Below are 19,859 nucleotides of genomic sequence, written 5' to 3' on the forward strand. Positions count from 1 at the left end.
GTTTTATTCCCCAATTAGTAGGGGGGTTTTCCATTATGTCGGAAAAAAATTTTTATGTGCACAGGATCTAATCTTTACAACACCAATTTTACATCAATTTTATCCTCTCCAGATTGTGCATTTCTGACTACATTTGGCAGTCTCTTTATACCACAGACTAGGCTATCTAAGTTTAATCCCAATTTGTTTCTGATCACCTTTACGATTTGGGGATTAACTTCCAGATCTCTGATCCACCTTGAGTTGGTTTTTGTGTATAGTGTGAGATGTGGATCCTGTTTCAGGTTTCTGTGAATGTTGTTTCAGCTTTCTGCAGGCCCAATTTTGCCAGCACCATTTGTTGAAGAGGGTGTCATTTCCCCATTTGATAAGTTTTATTTCCTTGTTGCATATCAGTTGACCATGGATAGAGAGGTTAATTTCTGGATTCTGAGTTCTGTTCCATTTGTCTATGTGCCTGCCATTATACCAGTACCATGCTGTTTTAGTTACTGGTTTTGAGGTCAGGAAGTACTAAGCCTCTCACTTCATTTTTCTTTTTCAGAAGTGCTTTGCTCATTCAGGGTCTTTTTACTCTCCATACTTGACAATTTCCCTTTTGATCGCCTAGAAAAAATAAATGTGGTATTTGTATTAGAAATGCATTGAACATGTAGAACGGTAGGATTGTTATCTTCACAATATTGAGTCTTCCTATTTATGACCAAGGCACATTTTTCCATTTCTTTAGGTTTTTAATTGTGTCTCACAGAATGGTTCTTTGTTTTCTTTTTACAGGTCTTTTGTTTATCTACTTAGGTTCACTCCCAAGTATCTCAATTTGTGTTTGTTTGACTATTGTAAATGATATTGCTTTCTTGGTTTCCTTCTCTGAGTTCTCTTTGTTACTATGGAGAAATCCCACTGATTTTTGGATATTGATCATATAAAATATAACCTGCCACTCTACTTGGTCTACTAGCTCTAACAGGTTTTTTGTTGAATCCTTGGGGTTTTCTGTGTACAATATCATATCATCAGCATATACTATATTGATAGTTTAACCATCTCTTTGCCAATCTAGATGCCTTTTATCTCCTTCTCCTATCATATTGCCCTAGCAAGCACTTCCAAGACAATATTGAATAGAAATCGTGAAAGTGGGCATCGGTGTCTTGTCCCTGTTCCAAGAAAAATGCTTTTAACTGTATCGAGGAAATTCCTTTCTATTCCAATTTGGCTGAGTGTCTTTAACAGGAAGTGGTGTTGGATTTTTCCACATGGCTTTTGTGCACCAATTGCTACGATCATATTGTTTTTGCTATTTGCTTTGTTAATATGGTGAATTACATTAATTGTTTTTTCTTATGTCAAACCATCCTTGCATACTTGTTATGAATCCCACTTGGTCATGATGGATTTTTTTTTAATGTGCTTTTGGATTCTGTTAAGGATTTTTGCATATATATTCATGAGAGATATTGGTCTGTAGTTTTCTTTCTTGTTAATATCTTTACCTGGTTTTGATATTATGGTTATACTTGCTTCATAAAATGACTCTGGGAGTGTTCTGTCTTTTTCTCTTTTTAAAAATAAGTAGAATTGGATCTAGATCTTCTCTGAATGTTTGGCAGAATTCAGCTGTCAAACTATCTGGTGCCAGACTTTTCTTGTGGGGAAATCTTTTTATGACCTGTTCAATTTCATTTATTGTTATTATTATTATACTAGTTGGTTTTAATTTGTTTTGGAAATACATTCTTCTAGGTCATATAGCACTGATCTGTCCATTTGCTTTACAGAGGTAACTCGTGGTTGCTGTGATGCTGAACACTGTGACACTGATGTGTCAAACGCAATAATGGTTACCCATGGTGGGCAGTGTTTGGTGGAGCTTCGCGATTAAAACAAGCTTGGAAGCAGAGGTGGCATCCACTGCCATAATAGCTTGCCTCTGGAAACCCTATGAACCTAGAGAAACAATGAAAGTTATACAAGTGTTCAGGTCTTTCATTCATAGGGTCGCTATGAGTCACCTACAACTCAATGGCATTTAACAACAACAGCAATAACATTTACAAATTAGAATACATGTTTTCCAGAAGAGATTCTCCCAATTTCCCTCACCCCAACACACAGCAAATTGATTAATCCCCTCTACCCCCAAACATCCTCATCCCTTTGCTTCCACCCTTCCCCCGCCACCCCAATCCCTATACTCGTTCTACAATAATGGTTTTATACAATATTTGTCCTTGTGGGACTTGTGATGGGTCTGTTCAAGTGTTCTATATGTGTCCTTGTCAATCTGGGTAGGGCATTAGTTTCAAGGAATTTATCCATTTCCTCTAGATTTTTTAATTTATTAGAGTACAGCTTTTCATAGTATTCCAATATTACCAATTTACTCTCATCTGATTCTGTTGTGATGTCACCTCTATCATTTCTTAATTGAGTTTTCTGTGTCTTCTCTATTTTTTTGTTGTTGTTTTTGTTAAGTTTGCCAGTGGTTTGTCAATTTTATTGATCCTTTCAAAAAACCAGCTCCTGGTCTTATTGATGATTTCAATTGTTTTTCTGTTTTCTATCTCATTGATTTCAACTCTTGTCCTTATAATTTCTTCTAAAGGCTGTAGGATTAGATTGTTGTTCTTTTCTATTTGATGAAGATGTTTAGTTACAGAATTGATTTTTCTTCTTTCTTTCTTTTTTATGTGTGTGTTTATTACTATGCACTACTCCCTGAGGAATGCCTTAGCTGCTTCCCAGATGTCTTCAGGTGGGATAGTACCAGGGTCTCCAGGCAGTGAAGTCAGTGGTCTAATGCTCTGGATGGGATTGTGGTTTGGGCCACACCGAAACCATAGCCCCTCAACCTGGCATGCACTGGTTATATTATGGGCCAGGGTGTGCCTGGGCTGAGCTACAGCCTTTAGCAGGTGCTAGAGAAGCAGTGGTTGGAAGATGCTCCCCAGCCAGCCCGCCATAAGGCTGTGGCATCTTGCAGCAGAGCAATGGTAAGGTCCCTGACAAACGTGTCTCACAAGAAGTCTTTCATCTTCTTTTGAGGCTTCCTGGATAATTTTGCCCTTAGAATCTCTCAATACTGCAACTCGAGGATTGAATTTGTTTTTCAGTTCTCTCAGAGTGAGCAATTCAGAACAAATTCTTCCCTTTTGCTCTCACGCCACCTTTTTCATTACAGCACATTTTGTTATAATGTTTTGATTTGCTTTATTGAGCTGCCATTTGAATCTTCTGTTCAGCTCTTTTACTTTGGTATCTCTTCCTTAAGTTTTGGCTTCTCACTTTTCTAATGCAAATTTCATAGTCTCTTTTAGCATTCACTTTGTATTTTTCTTTTTCCTCTGTCTTTGTAATGACCTTTCCCTCTCTTCATGGATGACATCCTCAGTGTTTTCCCATAATTTCTGTGGTCTTCAATCATAGTGTTCAATATCTCAAACCTGTTCTTGAGATGATGCCTAAATTCAGCTGGGATAGACTCAAGGTTATATTTTTGTTCCTGTAGATTAGTTTTCATTTTATTTAGCCTCAATTTGAACTTGTACATGAATAATTGATGGTCTGTTCCACAATTGTCACCTGGTCTGGTTTTGATTGCTGATATTGCACTTCTCTCACAATGCTTTCCAAAGAGAGTCAATCTGATTCCTATGCAGTAAATCAGGTGACGTTCATATGTTCACATCTTTTGTATTTTTTTAAAAAACCCTTGGTACCAGCAATCAGGAAATTGGAAGATGTATTACCTTGGATAAGTCTGTTGTCAGGACCTCCCCAAAATAGTTAAGAGAAATTATGTCAGTTTGAAGACTAAGGTGTGCTTTATTCAGGCTATGGTATTTTCAGTTACTTGATGTGCATCTGAGAGCCGGGCAATGAATAAAGATGATAGAAGAAAAATTGATGCCTTTGATTTGTAGTGCTGGAGAAGAGTATCCCATAGACTCAAAAGAACAAGCAGATATGTCATCTAATAAATGTAGCCAGAGTGCTCCACGGAGACAGTAGTAATGAAGCTTCATCTCTCATGCTTTGGACATATTGCTAGGCAAGTTATTCCTTTGAAAGGGACATAATTCTTGGCAAGATGAAGGGTCAGCAAAGGAAAGAAAGACCCCCAATAAGGATTGACACAGTGACTTCAGAAATGGGCTCAAGTGTGTGAGATGATGAGGACAGCACAGTTAGGGCAGGGTTCAAGTCTGTTGTTCATAGGATCGCCATGAGTTATGCTCAACTTGATGGCACCAAATAGCAATAACAACTATTTATCTGAAATAAACATTTATTTATCTTGGGGGTTTTTCCCCCTGTAAATTCTAGTACAGAATAATCTGCAAATTTATGCACTAACTCCTCCTACAAGACTGAGACATCACAAAGGATGGTCCAGCTCCTCATTGTACTCCCTCTTTCCCAACAGAGGGGACAAGAAGAAGCTGGGACAAGCAATAGTTCAGCTGTGATCTGACCACATTGGGACCTTCTGGTCCTGAACTTTGCCTTCTCTTCTTTTCTTCAATTACAGTGATGCTAAAAGGAGACATGAAGACTCTGGAGTCCAGACCAAGGAACAAATCCCTTGCAGGTAACTGAGGTTAACAGCAGTGGTGGCTGAAGACCATCTCTCCCTTAGGACTTCAGTATGGGAGCAGACAGCACCATAGTTTAGTATCTAGACTCTAGAGCCTATAAAGAGTTGATCTCATTTTATATATCCTTTTGTGGCCTTGAGTAAGTGATACAATGTCCTCTATTCCTCAGTTTCCCAAATGAGAAAATGGAGATGAAATCATGTAACCTTGTAGGGTTTACTGTGATTAAGTTATATACTTTGGATAGTGTCTGCAATGCAGCATATACTGTTTCAGGTCTCCATGAAGAGATATATGTGTGGCAGGAAGGCACTCAAAACATTTGCTCATGTTAATGTTTTAAGTTTTTTCCAGGAACAAAACTGAGGTTCTAAAGTATGGTGTTGTAGTAATTTCAAAGAGCACCTGGGCAAACCAGATGATCTGGGATGTCAAACTTTCTTCAACTCTGCTTGGCTTAACTCCTGTGTTGTCCCAGAGTAATGCACCCACATCCCACAGCACAGCCTTCAGGATAACTCATTTGGATTTACTGAATGTCAGGTAGTAGCACTGTGGGCAGCTTGTTAGAGAGGAAAGAAATAATAATTTGGAAAAAAACACAACAACCCATAGACCCATCCTCTGCCCCATAGGACTAGGAGAAAACCAACCTGTGATAAACCATTGTCTATTTTGGAATAAGGGTGAGGAAAATAGAATCAACAGTACATACTATGGGTTGTTTTGTTCACTACCTTTTAAAATGTGTTAAAGTCCCAAACCTTATACCTTTGACATGAGTTTATTTGGTAGTGTGGTTTGTTGCAAATATAATTAGTTAGGATGGGTTCTAATATCTGACTGCTGTATTTCTAAGAAAAGGAAAAGGGGCACAGAGGGAAGACCATACAGGCAGAAGTTGGAGTTATACTGCCAAATACCAAGGAATGATTGGGGCCACTAGAAGCTGGAGGGGCAAAGAATGTCTTCTTTTGGAGTCTTATGGAGAACATGGTCCTTAAATTCAGAATTCCAGACTTTGGAAGTGTGATACAATAAATTTCTGTGGTTTTAGACTACATAGTTAGCAGTAATTTGTTATGATAACCTCAGGAAAGTTTCCACAGGGAGGGCTTTTACTGAAGATGTTTTCAGAAGAGGTAGCCCTGTTAGGCAAGAGTTAGGAAGAAGAGAAATTTCAAAGAGGTGAGCCATGAGTGCTAATTTCCCAATGCAAAGCCTCAAAGGGAGACTTGAGAGTGGATGAAGGTCCACGTCAAGAAGGTCCCAGGCTGATGAGAGAGGCTTCCCATGTGTTTGTGATTCACAGACATAAGTCTGCTGAATATAAGGAGGTGGGTAAGGTCAGAAGAATGAAAGATGGTGATAGAGCCAGGCCATGAGAAACTTTGAATGTCATTTGTACAATCTGTTTTTCTACACAGTCCCTTCAGCCATTTAATCTAGAACAGTATTATCCAGTAGAAATATAACATTCACTACATGTTATGCTGTTGTTATGTGCCGTTGAGTTGCTTGTGATACATAGAGACCCTAAGCACAACAGCCCTGAACCCTGCTCTGTCTTGAGCCAACTTCATTGTCTCTGACACACCTATCTCCAGTACCCCAGTCACTGAGTTAATCCATCTCATCCAAGGTCTTGCTCTCTTGTGATGTCCCTCCACCCTCTCAAGCATGGTGTCCCTCTCCAAGAACTGGTCCTTCCTTGCAACATGCTCAAACTATGTCAGACAGAACTCCAGAATCTTTGCCTCCAAGGAGCAGCCTGGTTTCATCCTCTCCTGGACAAACCTGTTTGTTCCTCTAGCAGTTCATGGTATATTCAATACTCTTCTCCAGCACCACATCTCAAAGACATTGATCTTCTGTCATCCTTAGTCATTGTCCAGCTCTCTGATGCATATTGTGAAGACCATGCCTGGATCAAGCACACCTTAGTCTCTAGACTGACATTGTTGCTTGTCAGTAGTCTGGGGAGGTTCCTGACAGTAGATTTTCCCAATACAATTCATCTTTTGATTTCCTGACTGCTGATACCAAGAGTGTTGATTGTGGAGCCAAGCAAGCTAATGCTGTTAACAATCTCAATCACTTCACCATCTATCATGATGCTGCCAATTGGCCCAATGGAGAGAATCTTTGTTTTCTTGATGTTGAGCTTCAATCCCTATTGAAGGCTGAAGTCCATGAACTTCTGCAGCAAATGCCTCAGGTCCTCCTAAGTTTTGTCAAGCAAGGTTGTGTCATCTCTGTAACACAGATTGTTGCTAAGTCTTCCTCCAAACATGACACCACCACATTCCTCCTCTTATAGCCCGGTCTCCTGGATGATCTGTCCTGCATATAGCTTGAAAAGATAGGGAGATAGGATGCATTCCTAGGGTACACCTTCCCTGATTTTAAACCATGCCTCCAGAAACTCTATGAACTTTGATAAATGTCAATAGCTGTGGGAGGGTTTCAGGCCTTTTGTTCATAGGGTCGCTATGAGTCATGCTCAACTCAAAGGCAATCAACAACAACAATAGTGTTTCCTTGCTCTGTTCTGGTGATGACTGCTTCCTGGTCCAAGCATAGAATTTGTATAAACACAATCAAGTGTTCTCAGAGTCCATTCTTCTCAGAGATGCACCACATAAGTAATTTTAAATTTTTAGTGTCCCTAATGAAAAAGGGGAAAGAAATAGGTGAAATGAATTCCAATATTTCATTTTAGACTTCCAAAACATTTCAGTATACAATATTGTTAAGTGCTGTCGATTATGACTCATAGCAACCCCATGAGCAACAGATCTGAATCCTGACCTTTCCTGGACCATCCTCATAATCTCTAATACGTTTGAACGCAATGTGGTAGTTTCTTTGCCAACCTATCTCACTGTTCTCCTTTTTTTTCTGACCTTCTAACCTTCCCAGTATGATACTACTCTCTGAGGACTGGTTCATCCTGAAAATATGCCCAAAGTACATGAGAACTTTTCACCATCCTCCCCTCTAACAAGCACTGTACTTCTTCCAAAAACAGATGTGTTTCCTCTTTTTGCAGTCCCCAGGATATTCAGTAAATGCCAATACTAATTCAAAGGAATTCTTCTTTGGTCTTCCTTATTTGTTGTCTAACGTTTGAATGAATAGGAAGCAATTTAAAAACCATGTCATGGATCAGGGACATGTTAGTCTTAAACTTGACATTGCTGTTCATTAGTAACTTTAAAGAGGACCGTGACAGTACATTTTCCAATGCAGTATGTCTTTGGATTTCTTAACTGCTGCTACCATGGGTATAGACTGTAGATCCAAGTAAAAGGAAATCATTGACAACTTCTGTCTTTACTCTGTCTCTCACGATGTTGTCCATTAGTCCAGTGGTGAGTAGTTTTGTTTTCTTGATATTGAGATATAATACATATTTAAGGCTATCATTTTGGATCTTCTGCAGTAAGTGCTTCAAGTCTTCACTTTCTGCAAGCAAGGTTGTGTCATCTGCATAACAAGAAGTGTTGATGAGATTTTCTCCAATTTTAATGCCACCTTCTTCATCTTCTCAAATTATTTGCTCAGTAACCAGGTTGAATAGCTTTGGAGAAAGGATATAACCTCCATACATGCACACACTTCCTAATTTTAAATCATGCAGTATTGTTCTGTTCTGACAACAGCTGCTTGGTCTGTGAGCACATAGTTTCACATGAGCACAATTCAACATTCTGAGATTCCCATTCTTCTCAATGTTAGCCAGTACACTTTCAATATATAGAATATAACTTTCATTTGTTAACATAAATACTTTATTCAGAGACATTTTATTTAGGTAATCCTATAAGCCTTTGAGTTGTGGTGCTGGAGAAGGGTACTGAATATCCCATGAAATGACAAAAGAATGAACAGGTTTGCTTCAGGAAAGGTGTAGTCAGAGTGCTCCTTGGAGACAATATCGACAACGCTTCATCTCTGATACTTTGATTAGGTTGCTAGGATAGGTTAGTCCTTGGAAAAGAATATCATGCTTGGAAGGACAGAAAATCAGCAAAAGACAGAAAGACCTCCGTAAAGAAGGATTGAAACAATTATTGTAGCAATTGGCTTAAGTGTGTTGGGGATGGTGAGGATGGCACAGGATAGGACAAGATTCAGATACGTTGTTCATAAGGCCACTATGAGTCATAACAACAACAACAACCCTTTAACATTGCTGTTGTTATGTGCCATTAAGTCAACTGTGGCTCAAAGAGACCCCTATATACAATAGCTCTAAACCCTCCTTTATCCTGAGCCAATCTCACTGTCTCTGACACACCCACCCTCATTACTCCAGTTACTGTGTCAATCCATCTCATCTGGGGTCTTGTTCTGTTGCACTGTCCCTTTGCCCTTCCAAGCATGATGTCCTTCTTCAAAGACTATCCCTCTTGGCAATATGCCTCAAGGAAGGAGAAACAAAATAACCACAGAGAATGTAACCACATCTTGATTCCTGAAGAGACTGGTTGGGTACAGCAGAAATAATAGCCTTGAACGGCAGGAAATAAATGGAAAGCCAGAGAATACTTGAAGATGTAGAAGCCAGCCTTGTTAAGACCCTTGGGTTGAAAAAGAGGTAAGAAGTTTGGGGACAGGGTTAGAATTTGAGACCATACTTCTCTCTCCTTAGGGCCACAACCTTCTGGAGGTAATGTAAACACTTCAATACATCAAAGCTGCAAGAGCTGGGATGTCATCTCCTCCTGGGTGGAAGATATATCAAGGTATCTGGGAATAGAGGTGGGCATGGGGAAGGGGCAGTTCTGCATCTCAACAGGTCTTCAGAAAGCATGCAAAAGAGCTAGGAACTAGCATCCCAAAACACATCTGGCAGCTGGCAGGGGCTGTAGTAGTTCCTAAGGCTGTATTGTGCTCCCAGAAAAGAAACTGAGACATCACCTCAACAACTTTGCATAGACAGAGGACTTCAGCTCTGAAAGATATCTCACCCCGTGCCCAGGCTAGACTCTCCCATTACCCCAGCAACAGTATTGATGTTCAACCAGCGTGCTCCTTAGAGGCAAGGGTGTTGAAGCTTCATCTCACATACTTTGGGCATGTTAGGAGAGGCTATTCCTTGGAAAAGGACATTGTGCTTAGAAAGATGGAGGGTCAGTGAAAGAGAAGAAGACCCTCGACAAGGTGAATCAACACAGTTACTGGAAAAATGGGACCAAATATATTAGAGATGATAAGGACGGCACAGGAAGGACAGTGTTCTGATCTGTTGTTCACTGAGTCGCTCGAGTTTTACTCTACTGGACAACACTTAGCAACAACATTGTTGTTGTGAGGTACTGACTGGCTAGTTGAGTACAACTCATAGCAACCCTATGAACAACAAATATGAACACTGTCCTATTTTGTGCCATCCTCACAATCTCTGCCACACTTAAGCTGTTTTTAATGATCCTCAGCAGTATTTTGTTTGCATATGATATTAAGGATATTGTTCAATAATTTCCGCTTTCTTTTGAATCACTTTTCTTGGCAATGGGAACAAACATTGATCTTTTCCAGTCAGCCAGCTGTCCTCGAAATTTCTTGGTATATTCAGATGAGCACATCCAGGGCTACATCCATTATTTAAAACATTTCAATTGGTATTCCATAAGTTCCTGGGGCCTTGTTTTTTTAATCAATGCTTTTAGCAAAGCTGGAATTTCTTCATTCATTATCATTGTCTCTTGAACATATGGCATTTCTTGTAATATTTCAAAGTTGGCCATTCTTTTTTGGTACAGTGACCTTTGTATGTCTTCCCTATTCTTTTTTTAAAAAAGTAATATATATTGGTTTGCATATAAAATTCATATACATTGTGTTTCACACTTCCCTTCACTCACATTGTGTTTTATACAATTATTTCCATATGTTGTGTTTTATAAAATTCATCCTCATTGAATTATGCCCACCATTACCCCATCTTTTTGAGTCCACACTGAATCTTTCCCATGTTCTCAACCCCCCTCCCTTCATCTTGGATCATTCAAGATTTTGCCCATAGCATCCCTATGTATTGGAATTTGAGACTTGAATTTGTTTTTCAGCTCCTTCACCTTGAGCACTTCCCTTTTTATTCGCCAATTCTCTAGGTCTCTGCATATTCTGTTATAGTAGGTTTGTTTTGTCTTCTCCAGTTAACTTTTGAAATCTTCTGTTCAGCTCCTTTATTTCATCATCTCTTCTTTTTGTTTTGGATTTTCATTGCTCCAGTACAAGCTTCAGGGTCTCTTCTGACATACCTTTTGATCTTTTCTTTCTCCTGTGTCTTTTTAGTCACCTTTTGCTCTCTTCATAGATAATGTCCTTAATCTTCTCCCACAACTCACCTAGTCTTCAATTATTGATGATAAAAGCTTCAAACCTAGTCTTAAGATGATTTTAAATTCTGGTGGAATAGACTCAAGATCACGTCTGGGTTCTCATGGACTTGTTTCCATTTTCCTCAGCTTCAATTTGAACTTGCACATGAGTAATTGAGGATCTGATGGATCTGATGTAAAGAATTGCACTGTCAACACAAAAGTACATGGTTCGAATCCAGAAACTTCTCCATGGGACAAAGATAGGCAGTCTTCTCCCCTTCACTTTACTGCTTCTGAAAACTCACTGGAAGATCAGCTCTGGGTTGATTCTGATTCAATGGCATTCAACAACAACACTGTGGTTGTCAGGTACTATCGGAGATAGCTTATCTTTCTTGCTAACTGAAAGTACATATTAGCAATGATAACAACAACCAGAATGCAGGATCCCAGCCTTCTGGACCACCCCAGACTTTATTTGTCTTAGATTCTCCTGTCACTGACCCTGCTCTCACCAGCCCACACCCTAAACCATTTGACCACTTTGTACGGTGCCCTGTGCCCTGCTCAATCTCAGTCTGGACATAACAGCCAGGCCTCTGCTCTTCCTGTGTAGATTATGAGGATACAATCCTTAACTATCCTCTCCTCATGGAGAAAGAATGGCCCTCATCTAAACCACAGGAAGATGACAACTTAAGACAAACCACGGGAAGATGACAACTTAAGACAAACCACATAGGTCAGGGCCTAGAAATTGTGACTGTAGTCTTGCTGGAGGGTGGAGCTGGGAAATAAGTGGGTCAAGGCACTGGGCTAAGGGCAGAGACTACACTGTAACTAATAGTCAACTCCAAAATGAGGGATTTATCTTTCACTACTCTACAAATTGCTGTCTGTCAGATACTCCTCGAAAACTAAACATTCAGATTAAGACAGACTAGGAAGAAGGATTGGCCATCCACTTCTGAAATGGCAGGCCTCTGAAAACGACTCGACGGCACATAACAACAACAACAGCAGTCTTGAACACACTTGGAAAGGCATGCTGGTCATTGCTCCAGCCCAAGAAGGGACATTTCTCAGGGCACTTCTTCCCTACAGCCCTGAAACTCAAATGTCTAACATATTTCCCCAATATTCATTCATTTCTTTGTCTTAAACATGTCTATCATCATAACTAAGATCTCTTTTTAGAATACAGAAATAGAGTTAAACCAGAAGAACAAGCTAAGTAAGCAATTGTGTCAGGAGCTGAGGGTGTTATAAAAGGCCCAGGAGAATATTTTGGAGTCAGGGAAGTGTTTTATATCTTTCATTAAAAGATTATTTTATTTTATTTTATTGTTGAGAATATACATAACAAAGTTTATATACAAACTCATATGTTCTATGTTGTGACATTAACTATCTTTAAATTATACAGCCATTCTTATCCTTCTTTTCTGAGTAGTTCCTCCCTTACTAACAGAAACTCACTGCCTCTTTGGTTCCTATCTAATCTTTCTTTTAAGTTGTTATTGTCAATTGATCCCATATGGATAGTCCTTTAAAAAGTATGATGTTTCAAGAAAAACAGTTTTAATTAGTTATTGTTTGTTTTTAAGAAAACTCAGAGGATTATTTTGGTTTAAGGTTTAATGATTATCTTGGGGCAATAGTTTCAGGGGTTCATCTGATCTTTGTGACTCCAGGAAGACTGGAGTTCATAAGAATGTCATTGTTTGCATTTCCCTCTTTTTGATCAAGATTCCTCTATTATAATTTTTTTTAATGTTGTTTCAAAATACATTTTAATGTTATTATATTATTTTAATAATTTTTAAAGAGAGGTAAATAAAATCCCAAAACAATGTTGATAACATCCTTCTCTCAACAAGATTAAGTTAAATCCCTTGTTTTACAATCGTTTCATAACTTTTCATTATCATATATTTTAGTTTACTTTCTCCCCAGTATCCCTGGATGCCATCATGTACAATGTATTCTTCTCTCAATATTCCATTGACTTTTGAGCATCTATATGCCATTCTTATGCTCTTTTCTAAACAGTCTCTCTTTCCTACACAGCTTTCTCAAGGGCCACTTTGTATGGGATTCTGTTTCAATTCTGGCACATGACACTACAACTATGACCCCATCTATCAAGCTTTCTTATGACTTTGAACTCTTTGAGCACATGGATCACATCTTATTTTCTCAATGGCTATAACAAAGGTAGATAGTAGATATGGAATTGAATTATATAGATTATATATCTTTGCATGTCTTCATAAGCGAAAACTTTTTTCCCATTTTAAATGATGCCTTGATGGTGAATTCTACCATCTTTACCAGCTAAACTTTTTAGTGGGCTAAGAATCAAATTAAAAACAAAGAGAATTGTGCTGGACTGATTCTGACTTCAATTATCTATCTTCTCTTGAGAATACTTGGTCAGTTAAGGTCATACTTTTTGTTTGTATGTTTGTCTGGCTTTATATATAAGATTTTTTATTTTATACTGGTTTACAAAGTTTGTATACATGCCTTTCCACATTGGAATTCCCCCTTTCCTTTACACACTTCTACCTCCACCCATCAAATTGTATAACCCTATGATTAAGCTCCCCCACCACCCATCCTCACCTCTCTGCTTCCCCTTTCCCCCTTGGATCCTCATACACATTCTACAATAATTATCTTGTACAGTATTTGTCCTATCTATCCTTATGGAACTGAGTTAGTTCACTTAGCACAATGCTTTCCAGTCCCTCCAAAGTTAGGTAGTAATTTAAAAAATCATTGCTCCTGCACCCTTCAGTTCTTCTGGCTTCACAGCAAAGCAAACAACTGTTCATGCTGGTAATTGACACATATTTCATTCCTCCTATTTATGACTGATTTTCCTTCTTTCTTTGTTGGTTCAGGTATATAGAGACCAAATTTTTATGCCTTGGATAGCTGCTTGCAAGATTTTAAGATCCTTGGCACTACACAGGGAGCCCTGGTGGCCTAGTGGTAAGGAGTTGCACTGCCAATCCAAAGGCAGGTGGTCTGGAAAGATGGGTGATCTCATGCCATGCTATTTACAGCCTCTGAAAAGCTGCTAGAGGGTCAGCTCCAACTTGATGGCAGAGAGAGGGGGGGGGGAAGGCAGAAGGGGGGAGGGGAAGACAGCGAAAGAAGCACAACATAATGAAAGGCAGAAAAGAGACATTAAACATGCTGTTAGAATAATTAACTGGGATGTTCATTGAAACCATCAGATGCGCCCTGTGTCTTGATTGTCTCTCTCTCATTGCCATTGACTCGGACTCAATAGCTGATGCTTTAGCAGGTTTCTGAGGCAGTAAATCACATGGGAGGATACTGTGATGGTAGCTAAATGACTCTCTTTTTGCATGCAGAAAGGCATACTAAACTGTTACTGTAATTAAATTACAACACTTTGGACCTTGCCTTACTCTGTGCCAGCCTCACAATCTCTGCTGAGCCTATTGCTGCTGTCACTGTGTCAACCCCTCTTCTCGGGGTCTTCTCATTCAATGACCCTCTACCTTTCCCCAACATGGTGTTGGTGTTGTTTTCCATGGACTAGCTCCTCCTGATAACATGCCCAAAGTATATGAGGTGAAGTTTCACTAGCCTTACCTCTAAGGGACACAGTGGTTGCACTCCTTCCATGATGTATTTGTTTATTCTTTTGGCAGTCCGTGGTATATTCAATATTCTTCACCAAATGCATTATGTAGATGATACATACAACATGCATTATGTAGATGATACAACCTTGCTTGCAGAAAATTAAGAACCTTTGAAGCAATTTCTAAGGAAGATCAAAAACTACAAAGCCTTCAATATGGGTTACAACTCAACCTCAAGAAAACAAAACAAAATAAAAAAAAAAAAGAAAAGAAAACAAAAATCTTCACCACTAGACCAATAAGCAGTATCATGATAGAAGAAATAAACACATAAGTTGTCAATTATTTCATTTTACTTGAATCCATAATCAACACCCACAGTAGCAGCAGGAAAGAAAGCAAAAGGCATGTTGTATTGGGAAAATCTTCTGTCAATGACCTCACCAAAGTACTAAAGAACATCAGTTTAAAAACTAAGGTGAGCTTGAATCAAGCCATGGTTTTTCAATTGCTTTCTATACATCTGAAACTTGAACAAGTAATAAGAGTGATCAAAGAAAACTCGATGCCTTAGAATTGTGGTATTGATAAAGAATATATCATATATTTAATAACTGATTCAGAGTGGCTTAAAGGGGAAATTGATGGTTCAGTTGTAGAATCCTCACATCCCATGCAAGATATCTGGGTTAAATTTTTAGCTAATTCACCTCCCATTCAGCCATTACTCATCTGCTAGTAGATCTTATGCAGCATTCAGAGGATAATCAGGCTTCAGCAGAGCTTCCAGACCAGGAAGAAAAACCGAATGATCTATTTCTGCAAACAGTTACTAAAAGTCCTATGGACCACACAACAACAATTAGATACACAATCAATCAGGAAGGCGGAGCAGGGCCAGGCAGCATTCCATCTCATGGTTCATGAGATCAGCATCAATAGAGGGCCAATGCAACAACAAAGAACAATATCATCAGCATAGAGCAGCTTGTCAGCAGACAGTCACAGCCCCAATCAAATAAGATGCCACATGGAAACAACTCATGTATTTCACTGGAACAAGCCACACAGATTATTAAGCTCTACATCCAACCTAATGGTGTAAAATGACTAAAAAAAAGGAATTAATTACCTGTTGAAGAAATATGTCATGAGAGACTTGAGTTCCCAACCTCCTTTGCATGAGTTCACTTCAGTTTAGTTTGGGAACATTTCCCATCCTCTCCTGAGCATCCAACAGTAACTTTTTAAGAGCCGGACTCAAACAAATAGAAAACCAAAAAGGTCAGTGATTTCCCTGGATGTCATTGGGGCCAGCTTGGGCTGAGAATGAGGTCTTAGAACAATTCGCATCTCTTTACACCCATTTTTCTATTATCCCACAAGTCAATGCCAAGTTGTTGTTGTTATGTGCTATTGAGTTGCCTGTGACTCATAGCGACCCTATGTACAACAACCCTAAACCTTGTGTCAATATTTTTGTCTCTGATACACCTACCCCTTTTACTCCAGTCATTGAATCAATCCATCTCATCGAGGGTTTTCCTCTCTTGCATTGTCCCTCCACCCTCCCAAGAATGACATCCCTCTCCAAGGATTGATCCCTCCTTGCAACATGTCCAAAGTATGTTAGATGAAGTTTCAGAATTCTTGCCTCCAAAGAAGACAAAGTAAAGTATTACAATGAATATGCAAAGAGCAGGGATCAGGAAATCAAAAGGACTAAACTCATTCAGCATTTCTTAAGCTGAAGGAACTGAAGAACAAGTTCAAGCCTTGAGTTGTAATATTTAAGGATACTTTGGGCAGAATATTGAATGATCCAGAAAGCATTTTTAAAAAGATGGAAAGAGTATACAGAGTCATTGTACAAAAAGGAATTGCCGGACACAGAAGAATTTCATGACACAGCATATGAGCAATAGCCTGTGGTGATGAAGGAAGAAATTCAAGCTGCTCAGAAAGAATTGGCAAAAAACAAGTCCCCCAAAACTGACAGCATGCCAATTGATATATTTCAACAGACGCTGCCCTGAATGTGTTCACCAAGTTGTGCCAAGAAATCTGGAGGACAACCACCTGGCCAACTGAATGGAAGAGATCCATATTTGTTTCCATTCCAAAGAAAGGTGATGCAACAGAGTGTGGAAATTATTGAACAATAACATTTATTTCACATGCAAACAAGATTCTACTGAAGATTATCTAAAAATTACTGGCACAGCACATCAACAGAGAACTGCTTAAAGTGCAGGCTGGGTTTAGAAGAGGCAGTGGTAGTAGTGTTATTATAGCTAATGTTAGAGGGATCTTGGCTGAAAGCAGGGAATACCAGAGGAATGTCTATGTGTTTCATTGACTATGCAAAGGCATTTGATTGTGTAGATCACAATAAACTGTGGCTGACTCTGAAGATAATGGGAATCCCAGAACATTGATTGTGCTTATGCGAAACCTATAGTTGGACCAGCAGGCACTTGTCAGAACAGAGCAAGGAAACACTGCATGGTTCAAAATTGGGAAGGGTGTGCGCCAAGGATGTGTTCTATCCTCTATCTCAATGCCAAGGAGGCACCTCAAAAAGGATTGGTAAGACCCCACAGATACTCTCTCATGAAGATGAGAGTGGACACTGAATCCAGATTCCAGCAACCTGCTAATGTCTGTTACCCGGGGTGTTTGAGCACCGAGTGAATCCTGTCTAGCCCTGATCCTCTAAATGAGAGCAATTCTGTATGCTCATCGTATGAAGGCCCTTGAGGTTACCAAGCATGAGAGGTCAGTTAAATTGAAGTATGTGGCCCCTGTCAAGTGGCAGTTTGTCCTCTGATGGTCTTGTAGGGTCAGGTGGCAGGGCTGCCATCTGGCAGGACTAGGGGAAAGAGAGTTTAGGTAAATAAGGTGGAGAAAAAGTGGGGTGATTACCTTGCTGAAGCCTTTGGTGACCAAATTGATTGCAAGCTCATGGCTGACTCCGTCCACCCAGCCAACATCCTTTTCTCCAATGGGTTCAGAGAGGAAGGCCTTCAGTTTGGGAGACATGTTATTCATATTCTGCAAGAGTGGTGGGGAGAGTAGAAAAGTTTAGGAGGTTTCTGACTGCTCACAGTCAGAGTGGACATTAGAGAACTCCCTCAACCTGGGCCTGGCAGATGGCAGGCTTCCTTCCATCATCCAACCTTTGCAGAGGCCGTTTGGATGCCAGGTGCAGTGTATTGACATTCAGTCTCACCTAAACAATCCACAGATGTAATAATGGTCATAGACAAGTAACATAAGTCCTCATGAAAAGAGTATATGTGATGTTAAAAAATGCAACAACTGAGTCCTTTCAACCCCTTAAAGAAATGTCTGGTTTCTTTTGTTAATTAATCCACCGTCTTGCTCAGCCAACCAGAATTTTCTCATGTTTTTATTTATGATCCTCTATAATAAAATAAGGGAAGACAAACCAGTTTAAAATTAAGACCTTCTGTCACTCAGAAGTCCAGGGGCAGCATGGTTTCTAGGTCAGGGTTGCGGCTCCACTTTGCTGTGATTATTTCAACTTTCCCTCACTCAGTGTGTTCTCCTCATGGTGGTGAAATGTCTGCTCCAATACTTATACCCCCCAAGAACTTCACCAAGGAGAAACGGAGCAAGAATTCATCTCTCACTGAGCAAACGCATACCTGGGTGAGTCATATGCCCCAGGCCTAGATCTACACCTAGATCTAGAGTTAGAGCTCTCTCAATCCAATGAACTATGAGTTCAGGTATAGTTACCTGAACAAAACTGGGATTATACCTTGAGAAGGAAAGATTCAAGAAATCACTATACTATCCTATTGTGATTCCACACTTTGGGTACCCAACACTCATTTAAGCTCTTCTGGTCCGTAATTCATAATCATCAGCAATGTCCACAATTGGTTAAAATAGACCAACTCTCCCCTAAAAGGTGACAGCCCCTGACTTCACTGATTACTGGATCCACAGTTATATTTGTTCTGTGAAATGTATCACAATTGCCATCAAAATGGAAGACATGCGCTAGTAGCCTATGAACTAAATTCTGACATTCACACCATCAACATAGGCAAGAACAGTGGGGAAAAAAGTAAGATATTTATAGTAAGAACAGCCATAGGAAAAAGAAGGGGAGAATGAGGAGCAAGTTGCATTTTTTTATTGGTTAATGGTATGTGTGTTATCCTCATTTTGTTGTTGTTAGGTGCTGTCATGTCAAGTACGACTCACATCAACCCTGTAAATAACAGATCTGAACCCTGTCCTATCCTGTGCCATCCTAATCATTTCAGACATACCCGAGCCCATTGCAGCAGTCATTGTGTCAATCCAGCTGGTTGAGGGTCTGCCTCTCTTTCACCAACCCTTCAACTTTTCAAGCACGATGTCTCTTGTCTGCACTTTCTCCGAGACATATCTGTTTGATTTTTTGGCAGTCCATGGGATGGATATTAAGTACTCTTTTACCACAGCTCAAAGTCACCAATTCTTATTCTGTCATCTTTATTCTTGTCCAACTCTCAGATGTATAGCAAGTGATTGAAACAATCATAACCTGAATCAGGTGTCCCTTAGTCCTCAAATTGACATCATTTCTCCTTGGTAATTTGGAGATGTCCCTGACTTCAGATTTTCCCTTTATAATAGGTCTTCTGTTGTACACATGAGTTGCAACTAAGTTGAGTCCTCAGTTTGAGTATGTCTTTCTTTAACATCTCAGTTCTTGTGGGTAAGAAGTTGTGGTATAATGGATAAGCATTCAGTTGTTAACCTGAAGGTCTCACTGTCATTTAGTCATTTCCGGACCATAGTAACCATCAGTCAGATTTCCAAGGCTATTAAATCATAGCAGGAGGTGATGGATGGCGAAAAGATTGAGATCGTTCAGAGATTCTGTTTGCTCGGCTCCACAGTCAACACTCTTGGCATCAGCAGTGAGGAAATAAAAAACTTATTGCGATGGGGTTTTTCACAAAAAAAACCAAAAAAACCCAAAAAAAAAACCCCAAACCCATCGCAATACGTTCAGGCTGGTTTCAGAAGGGGTCGTGGTACTAGAGATATTGTAGCTGATGTTAGATGGATCTTGGCTGAAAGCAGGGAATACCAGAGGAATGCCTATCTGTGTTTCATTGACTATGCAAAGGCATTTGACTGTGTAGATCATAACAAACTGTAGCTGACTCTGAGAAAAATGGGAATCCCAGAACACTTGATCGTGCTAATGCGAAACTTATACTTGGACCAGGAGGCAGTCGTCAGAACAGAGCAAGGGAACACTGCATGGT

At 39.6% G+C, this 19,859-nt stretch overlaps 1 protein-coding gene across 1 annotated transcript in view; it reads right to left on the reverse strand.

Annotated features, from left to right (window-relative positions):
• The window catches only part of LOC102871349 (barrier-to-autointegration factor-like protein-like), a 30,276-nt gene extending 12,663 nt beyond the window's left edge, over window positions 1–17,613 (reverse strand). The window contains exon 1 of the mRNA XM_006902079.1: window positions 17,488–17,613. Coding sequence (XP_006902141.1) covers window positions 17,488–17,613 — 126 coding nt within the window. The remainder of the gene's footprint in view (window positions 1–17,487) is intronic.
• Window positions 17,614–19,859: the final 2,246 nt, after the last annotated feature.

The sequence above is a fragment of the Elephantulus edwardii genome, unplaced genomic scaffold, assembly GCF_000299155.1.
Source record: "Elephantulus edwardii isolate Elephantulus edwardi_28Jun2011 unplaced genomic scaffold, EleEdw1.0 scaffold00366, whole genome shotgun sequence".
Lineage (NCBI taxonomy): Eukaryota > Metazoa > Chordata > Mammalia > Macroscelidea > Macroscelididae > Elephantulus > Elephantulus edwardii.